A 9342-nucleotide genomic window follows, 5' to 3' on the forward strand; every position below is an offset into this window, starting at 1 on the left:
CCGGCTCATCTGCAGTGGTGAGTGAGGGCAGCGTGCGGACAGCAGGGGCTGACAGGGGGAGCTGCAAGCCCTGCCCCGGCTGCGGAGGGCTCTGCTCCCTTTGCGGACGAGGGGCGGCGTGGGCAGAGCACACAAAGATTTCAGGGCCACATGGGGGATTCGTGGCCAGGAGCTTCGGGCTGGTCCCATTGGTCCCTGCTCCCTCCCGGCCATGGCTAGAGCCGGCTGGAATGGCCCTGGCAGGGGACTCTCCTCGGGTTCTCTCAGGTTCGGGATCTGACCGTGGCTCTGTTCCTCTCTCTTTCAGCCCTTGAACACCTGACAGAGGACACCAGCAGTGCCACGTCACACATGGCACTTCATACACTGAATGTCCTCCAGTCACTCCAGAGTGAGCGATCTTCCGTCTTCCAGAGGCTGCAGGATCAGCTCTGCAGGGCATGGAGGACACGGCCTCGTCTGTCGGGGCTTGGCTGGCTGCGCTGCTGGAGATCTGCAGAGAGCTGAGCCCAGAGGCTCTGTCTGCTGGGGCCACCTAAGCCAGCGGGAATATTCTCTTTCTTCATGATTGTTCTTTTATTTTTGTTTTTTCTTTAGTATATGAATATAGAATGTGTTATAATACACAGACTCCCGGGAGCTTTCTTTTGCTTCCCAGGGTCTGCAGGGCATAGGGGAAGAGGGGGAAAAGGGTGCTTGGGCTCAGCAAGCTGTCCCAGCATGCTGTGTTGCAGGGAAAATGGCCAGAAGCCCCTTGGCCTTTGGTAGTTCTGCTGAAGCCTTTGTGCTGCCAACAGAGCGGGTGGGCAGGGGCTGGAGCTGCAGAGATCCCTGTGAGAGCGGTGCCTGGAGATGGCCACAAGCCCTGTCCCAGGCAGGAAGCGCCATCTGTGTCCTCCTGCCCGTGTGCTGCTTGCTGGATTGCTGAGGGCTCCGAGGTGCCTCTGGATGGGGCTCCTCTGCAGCTGCTGTGGGGCTGCGGCGCTGCTGCCGGGCAGGTTGGCTGGGCTGGGGGAGACCCTGAGGGGATTGGGCCATGAAGGGACGAGGGGCTGCAGAAGCCCTGACAGGACACAGCAGTGGGAAGGCATGAGGGGGATGTGTGAGGGAGTGGGTGGCTGTAACGTTGGCTGGAGGGGGAGTGGGTTGAAGACAAAGACACTAACTCTCCCCAATGTTCATGTGGCAAACAGAGAGCATTTATTCTCAAGCCCTTCCTTCTAAAGTGCCTTTGAAAAACCCAGTCTGGGTAATTTCATTGCTCTGCTCTCTATGCCTTGTCAGGTTCTGCCCAGTGAAATGCTGCAGCCTTGGCAGAGATGTGACTGGGCAAGGCCCCTGTCAGTCAAACCAGGGGCTGGTGCATTCACACAGCACTAGCCAGCCTGCACTGTGACACATGGCAGCAGAGTGCAAGGCACAGCTCCGGGTGCTCCCCAGGAACCTCAGCTCTGGGAGCACTGTCTGCCCCAAGCTCCAGGGGCTGCAGTGGGAGCCCAGCTGGGCTCTGCCCTGGGGCCATCCTGCAGGGACAGCTGGAAACAGGGAGCATTCCCTTGCCACAAAGAGCCAAGCCAGGCCTGTCGGGCAGCTGCTCCAGCCCGGACTGCACTGTTGTGTGCTGTGCTCTGGGGCTGGGGCTCCCTGCACAGGGGACTGGATGGTGTGCCAGAGTGTTGTCTTAGATAACACAAATTCTAGCGTCATCATAGAGCAAGGATTTCGTATTGTCAGAGCTTCACACCTTCTTGATGTTCCTCACAGGCAGTCCCTCTACACACTGACTGTTCCAGCTCCTTGCAGTAGTAATCTGACTCCTCTCACTCCTCTTCCCTTACTCTTATATATCACTAGTTCTTGTTGGTTGCAGGTGTGGCCTGTCAAGATCAGGCCCACCTCCAATCTTCAGCAACTGGTCCAGCTGCAACTCATTGGGGGTCAAGATCACCCTGTACACCAGAGGAGACAGAGCAGCTTCAGCTTCGGCCTTACTGAGGTGGGTGTGTGGGCTGGGAAGGGTGGAGAGGCTCAAGGGGATTCAGAGAGCTCATCCTGCAGGAAGGACAAGGGAAAGGGAGTGGGAGCTCAGCAGTGAGCAGAGCTGAGGGCTGGAGAGTGGCTCTCAATGACACCAAAATCCCATGGGACCTCTGAGACATTGCTGCTCCTCAGCCAGTGACAGGATGCATCCCTAAGCCTGGGGCTCAGCCTTCCTCGTGGTGAGGGGCACCAAGGAAGGCAACAGTGTGATACAGGCTGCAATGGGCTGGGAACTCACCGAGGGAAAAGAGGGAGCAGTAGTAAGAGGCAGATGGGGAGAGAACTGTTCAGAGAAGGGCTGAGCTACAGCTTGAGCAAGCTGAGAAATGTCATTTGAGGGGCATCCCAGATTGATTTCATTTCAGAAGTTATTGAACAAATTTATTTTTTGGGGGGTGTCATCTTTTCCCATGGAGGTGTACACTCTGCAAACTTGAGCTGTGCTGCCAAAATGCTCAAGCAAGTCTGTGCTGCAGGTCACACCATTTCTTCTTTGGCTGATTCCAGCCTGGTGCTGAGCTCCAGCAGAGCCCTGGCAGAGCCCAGAGCAGCCTCAGCACCTGCAGAGCCCGGCTGCAAGGAGAGAAAGCAGAAACTGCCCGTCAGCTGAAGGCTCCTGTGCCCTTGTCCCAGCTGCCCACGGTGCCCAGGCCATGCTGGCCGTGCTCAGAGCGGTGCCCAGAGCTGCCCATCACTGCTGCTTTTGGCAGCAGGGCAGGAGGGCAGGACGTGTGCCCAGCCTGCAGCCAGCCAGGGCACATCCACCTCCTCAGCAGCTGCCCAGAGCAGGAGGCTCCTGTGCTCGCTGCCATCTCCCAGAAGCTCTGATCCCACCATGCCAGGCAGACAGGGACCCACCTCACGCCCTCCCCTGCTGGAAGAAAAGCTGGTCCCAAACGATGTCCTCAGCCTTCTCCAAGGGCACGGCCCATCCACACTGCAGCTGGTCCCAAGCACTTCCTGATCCAGACTGGACCCAACCTATAAGGCTTCATCTAGAAAAACAAACAACAAATTATTGAAAATAGATTACAGACAAAAAGGGGAAACAAGAAAAAAGGTAAAAAAATCTTATCTCTGCCAGGGCCTTGAGGAAGGCCCAACCCCTGCATGCAAGGAAAAACCCACACACGGGGAAGGGAAGCCCAGGCTTTCTCCCTTCCCCCCTGCACTGCCCCCCACAATAACGCTGATCCCAAAGCAAACAAGGGCAGTGGAGCAGCCCAAACCCTTCCTTGCCTGCACAGCAAAGCAGCCACAGCACAGGTTCTGGAGTCCCACCTCTGCTCCCACCATGGGGTTTGTTTGTGTCGGGCTGGCTGCCCCAGCCCCAGCCCGGGGCACGGTGGGGGCTGGGGGCTGTTGGCAGGGCCAGGAGCCCACTCCCATTTCGTACCCAGCCCAGCCCATCCCCCCAGCCCTGCCAAAACCAGCTGGGCAGGCGACTGAAGGATCAGCTGCATCTGCCCCAGCAAAGGGGGAACCTTTGGTTCCCCGCCAGGCTGTGCAATGCCCAAATGTGGGAGCATCCCCCTGGGTGTGGACTCATCTGTAAATTTGCTGTGGAGCCTGGCTTTGAAGAAGGTGCCACAATCAAGGTCCATCATCTTCAGCTGGCCAGTGGCCAGGTCCAGGAAGAGGTTGCCATCCTTGATGTCATCCTCGCTGTCTCCAGCAGAAGCAGTCCCACCTGGTACAGCTTCTCCAGGGGCTCCTTCTCCTTCCCTGGGGTGAGACCAGGCTCTCAGGTTCTGCCCAAGGCCCCAGCGGTCAGGGAACCAGGACAAGCAAAACCAGCTCAGATGGTGGCCACCAGTGCTGGGCAGAGCAGCTCAGCTCCAGCACAAGGGCTCTGTGTTCCCATCTGATGAGCCCTGGGCAGTGACACGGGCAGGACAAAAAAGTCTGGCTTCCTTTGCTTCTGACTGCCAAGGCATGTGTGGAGCTGTAACTTACCAGGGCCCTGCATCACAGTGTGCCTGTGGCTCTCTCCCTTCTTCTAGTGCAGATGAATATCCTGCATCCAAGGATGACAGAGCAGCTCTTCTAATGAGGGTCTGTCCAAGTCCAGCATGGATAAACACCGCCTGATCAGATCTTGGCACTCTGGGCAGAGAAACCACAAACCACCGGTCAGTTGGAGAAGGCTCCTGTTGGCTTTGCCCCACTATTCCCGTGCCCAGGCCATGCTGGATGTGCTCAGAGCTGGGCCTAAGCTTTCCCATCCATTCCCTGGTTTGGAGGAGAGCAGGAGAGCAGGACATGTGCCACCTCCTCAGCAGCTGCCAGAGCAGGATGCTCACAAGCCCGCTGCTGTCTCCCAGCACTGGTATTCCCCCGTGCCCAGAGATGAGGATCCACCTTGAGAGAGCCCTTGTGGCAGCGAGAGTTGATGGTCCCAGCTGATGTTCTGGCCCCTCCTGAAAGGATGCTCCCCACAGACCATCTGGTGCAGCAGGATGCCCAGGGACCAGATGGTAGCTGGCCTGCCATAGTACCAGCCAAAGTGGGTCCATTCCGGGGGGCTGTATGACCGTGTTCCTATGGAATACAGATGGAGTTCATCAGGGGGATGCTGCTGCTCCCAGAGCCTGGCCCCAGCATCCCTGCTCCAGTGGCACATGGGGTGTGACGCACTGCCCTCTCACCAGCACCTGAGACTTGTGTACAGACTTGGGGTTGGAAGAGGGCAGTGGAAGCCCTGGCAAGGCCCCACCATAACAAGGAAGAAACCACTCAGTGCTGGGGGAAAAACCATGCCTGCATCCTCCCTGCCTGCATTGCTCCAAAAAACATTATGAACCCAAAACAAACCAGGCGAGTGGAACAGTCCAAGCCCTTTCTCACCAGCACACCAAACTGGCTGGGGCCCTGGTTCCGACCCCCCCTCTCGGCTACCCCCACCCACGGGTGTTTTTGTTGGGCTGGCTGCCCTAGCCCCAGTCCTGGGCAGAGTGGTGGGCAAAGGCTGCCTGCAGGGCTGGAAGCTGGCTCCACACCCAGCCCTGCTCAAAAGCAACTTGGCTGAAGTCTCAGTGCCATGAAGGGCTGCAGAAGGGAGAATCCCCACTGCCACACCCAGCTTGGGCTGTGAGATGTTGGGCCATGAGATGCTGGGACCAGGAGCACACCCTGTGTGGGCTCACCTGCAAAGTGAGTGTAGGCTGTGTCCTGCAGGTAGGTGCCACAGCCAAAGTCAATCAATTTGGCCTGCCCGGTGGCCAGGTCAACCAGGATGTTCTCTGGTTTGATGTCCCTGTGCAGGACCCCGCAGCTGGTGCAGTGCCGCACGGCCTCCAGCACCTGGCGGAACAGCTCCCGCGCCACCTCCTCGGGCAGGAAGCCCCGTGCCCGAATGAAATGCTGCAGGTCCTGACACCGCTCCGGGCGCTCCAGCACCATCAAGACATCGTTGGGGAGCTCAAGCCACTCCAGCAGCTGGACCACACCAGGGAAGCCAGTGGACACCTTGGCCAGCAGCACGATCTCCAGGGGTGCGCTGGTGCCGTCGGGCTGCGGGAGGAGCACGATGCCGTCAGTGGGGCTGATGCCGTGCCGGGGCTCAGGAAGCCCTCAGCCAGCCTGGGATGCTCTGTGCCCTGCGCTGGCCCCACGCCCGCTCTCCCTCGAGGCGTCCTGGAGGCTTCCACCCTGTCGGGCCTCGGCTCATCCCCGCTCGGCATGGCCCGGCTGCTCCCGCTGGCCCCACTCACTCACCAGCTCGCCCCAGTGCCGGACGCGCTCCCGTGGCACCCTTTTGATGGCCACCTGCAAGCCAAGGGAAGCAGCGGGCTGAGTTCGCCGCCCGCCTTGCTCAGCCCCATCCTCCGCCCTCCTCCTCCTCCGCCCCCTCCTCCTCCTCCTTCTCCTGCGCCCGCCGCTCACCGGGGCACCGTCCGAGAGCCGCGTGGCCGCGAAGACGCTGCCGAAGCCGCCGCGCCCCAGCAGCGAGCCCAGCCGGTACTGCTCCTTCAGGCCCTGCTGCGCCTTCCCTGCCGGCGGGACGCGGCTGTCAGCGCTCGGCCCGGGGCCGGCAACGGCCCCCGAGCGCCCCTCAAGCGCCCCAGGCCGGCCATCCCCAGGCGTTCGCTCCCTGCAGCGGGACAGCGGCGGCTCGGGGCCGGCGGCCGCGCTGCCGAGTGGCGGAGCTCGGGCCGGGCAAGCAGGAGCGGAGGTGGCGGGAGCGGCCGCGCCGCCTGTGTCCTCCGCGGGCCCCGGGAGGGGCCGGGGCTGGGGCCGGGGCCGGGGCCGGGGCCGGGGCCGGGGCCGGGGCCGGGGCCGGAGCCGGGGCCAGGCTCGGGCCAGGCGGAGCCAAAGGGAGGCGATGCCGCCCCTGTCCCAGGCACTGATGCCCGCCCAGCAGCGCCACCGCCAGTACGACCAGAGCCGGCCGGAGGCGAGACCGCGGCGGGACGCCCGGGGCCGGGGACGGGGCAGCCCCGCCCGGGGCCGGGGGCGGGCCGGGGGCATGGCCCGACCGGGCAAGGGGAGAGAGACTGGGAGAGGAGGGGACCTCGGGAAAGGGAGACCGGGAGAGGGAGAGACAAGCGGGACTGCGGGACAAGCGGGACTGCGGGAGAGGGAGAGGACAAGCAAGAGGGGCTCGGCAAAGTCGCTGCTTTTGCTGCTGCTTTCGCTGCTGCTTTCGCTGCTGCTGCTGCCGCTGCAACTGAAGCGCCGGGGCCGTTTGTCCCCGTGTCCGTTTGTCCGTTGCCCACTGGCCCCCGCGCCGAGCCCCGCGCTCCCCGGGGGCAGCCCCTGAGCCTGTCCAAACACGGGAACTTGGCCGTGTTCAGCCAAGACCCAGAGTCTGCACTCCTGCACAGCAGCACAGGAATCCCCTCGGTCCCTGCTGTGCATTGTCCCTGCTGAGGGTCAAACACTATCGGAGCACATTCCCTGAATGCTGAATTTGTATGTGACCCAGGCACTGCACTTACCTCTCCAGCATTGCTTTCCAGAGAAATCCAGGGGAAGGCAAACTGGGTGTAGCTCATGGTATTTGACAGTGTCTACAACTTGCCAAGTCATTGAGCTTAGAAGTGAGATCCATTTGGAATTAATGGATGGAGAAGTAGTGCAAGATGGAAAAGGGGAGCATAAAAATAAATCGAGTAAAACATCTCAGATGGTTTCTTTCTGTTTTCTTTGAATTTCTTAAAAGCTCTTTCAGTTTTCCCATCATCTGCTCCTCAGTCCTCTTTGCTCTTTCCAAGAATCTTTCCTGGAGAACGAGGTGCAGCTTCTGTCACAAGATGTGCCACCAACTGCAGCTCCTCTTGGCTTTCCACACCGTGCGTGCAGCACGACTCTTGCAGCAAAGCAGGACAAATATTTGAAGAACTTGACAGCTTCTTCTTTCTTTTCCTTGTGGGCTGGGCAGTTGTGCCATTGGTGAGGTTTTCAATGTTACTGTTCTACCTTAAGAAAACATGATGGGCTACCAGGAATTATTAGGGAATGCAAACCTGACTGAATGCAGAGAAAGAATCTCCAGAGCCTGCAGCCAGAAATGGAGAGCTGTGGGATAATCATTCCAAGATGCCTGTGGACATACGGAAAGTGAGCTAGAAGATGAAAATGGGCTGACAGAGGGAGTTTGTCTCAGTGTTCAGTTCAGATGCTTCTACATCTCATGCATTGATATGAATCAAGAGTACAGTCAGTTCATGAAAAGTACCAGAACATGCTGGACCTGTCAGGAGATGACTGGAAGAATTTGAAAAGGAGAAATGCATGGAATGACTTTGCGAACTTTGTCTCTAAGAAGGGTCATTTTTTTCCTAATAATTTCTGATCAATTCCCTCTGCTTTTGTGCTTCCTAACAAGTCCATTTTCATCCCAGATTGCCCATGAAATGGCAGCCCAGAGCTTGTGGAAGTGCCTGAAAGATGCCCTGTTCCTCTGCAGGGACCCTGAGGCTGAAGCAGGAGCCTGAGCCCTCTCTGGGGAAGCCTCCTCCGAGCTGGAATTTGTGCCGTGCTGGGAGAGGAGGAGGAGGGGGAGAGCGCTGGCGCTGTGTGGCAGGAGCAGGAGGTTTGGGCCGCAGGACATTCCGTCTGCGCCGCTGCCCCGCAATGGGCGGCCGTGCCCGGGGCTCTGGGCCTGGCCCCGCGTGCGCTGAGCTCCCGACACTGCGGGAGCTCCCCGGGCTGGGCTCAGCTTCCCGCTGGGACTGGGCAGCAGGCTGGGCTCCAGCTGGGATCAGCAGCAGCTGGAAATACCTCTGCGCATCTCCACTTGCTGCTGCTGCTGCTGCTCAGAAGGAGAAACAATGAAGTGAGTCGAGAAGTTCTGGTTTCTCTTTCTCCTGGTGGATTTTTTCATTTGATTTGACACTTGAGAGGCAATTTCTGTGATGGCCTCTATCAGATGATTTTATTTCAGCAGCAGCAGCAACAGGGCCGTGTTTGAGCACTGCAAATGTGGTCTGTGTGGCTTTAATTCTCCTTGACTTAGTGCTCAGGGACTTTAGGGGATTTCAAGATCTGCTAATCATGATGCCTGTGACCAAAAGCCTGAGTTCACCTATTGCCGGCCGGGGGTCTATGTACAAAATCACAAACAGGACCGGACTGCTGAGGAATGTGTCTTGAGGTGTTTATTTTCCAGCATCAGTCTCATTACATGGTTATGACAATGGGAAGATGCCGGCAGTTTGTCTCCTCAGCAGCAGACAAAGAACTCAATGTTACAACTTACTTTAAAAGTTTTTTGACCAATCACACAAAGCAGAAGCATATTGACAGTAGTTCTATCCAACCATTATAAGCACACGTACCTTCGGTTAAAACAATACCTGATTATTTCGAATACAATACCTGCTTCTAAGCCTTAAAACAAAATGCTCAGAGCTCATTTATTAAGCTCAGTACTTCCTAATATCAGGCTAGATATACTTTTCTGCAGCTTAGGGAGTTTTTCTAGCCAAGCGTTAATACACAAACTATTGTTCTATTTGTCCATACTTTCCCACTTCTTATTTAACTTTTCTGCTGCCCTATCTCCTGGTTACAGCTCAGCTCTAATCACAGTTCGGCTGTCTCTGAAGCCTGCCTTTTTCAGCTTTCCCAAAATCCTCTGATTTTAAGAATTCCCACATTCACCATCACGAAAAAAGCACTCTGGGTAGCACTGATCAAAAAAGGCGATTGCAGTTTTACAGATAAATTTCAAGCGGCAAGAGCAGCCATGATCTCCAATTGCCAAGGCAAAGGCAGCAGCAGCCTCCTGCTGTCACCTCAGGGTGAGTAAAGCAGTGCTGAAAACAGCGCTGGAACCCGATCCTTTCTTTCTCTGAG

At 57.8% G+C, this 9342-nt stretch overlaps 1 protein-coding gene across 1 annotated transcript; it reads right to left on the bottom strand.

Moving 5' to 3' along the window:
- Nucleotides 1–5268: 5268 nt before the first annotated feature.
- Nucleotides 5269–7037, bottom strand: LOC132334586 (serine/threonine-protein kinase pim-1-like; the record flags this gene model as incomplete). The annotated part of the gene is made up of 3 exons (XM_059860692.1): nucleotides 6981–7037; nucleotides 5758–5808; nucleotides 5269–5529 (listed from the first exon to the last, which is right to left on the bottom strand). Coding segments are annotated over exons 1-3 (369 nt in total), but the record flags the coding sequence as incomplete, so codon positions are not given.
- Nucleotides 7038–9342: the final 2305 nt, after the last annotated feature.

The sequence above is a fragment of the Haemorhous mexicanus genome, chromosome 16 (genome assembly GCF_027477595.1).
Source record: "Haemorhous mexicanus isolate bHaeMex1 chromosome 16, bHaeMex1.pri, whole genome shotgun sequence".
NCBI lineage: Eukaryota > Metazoa > Chordata > Aves > Passeriformes > Fringillidae > Haemorhous > Haemorhous mexicanus.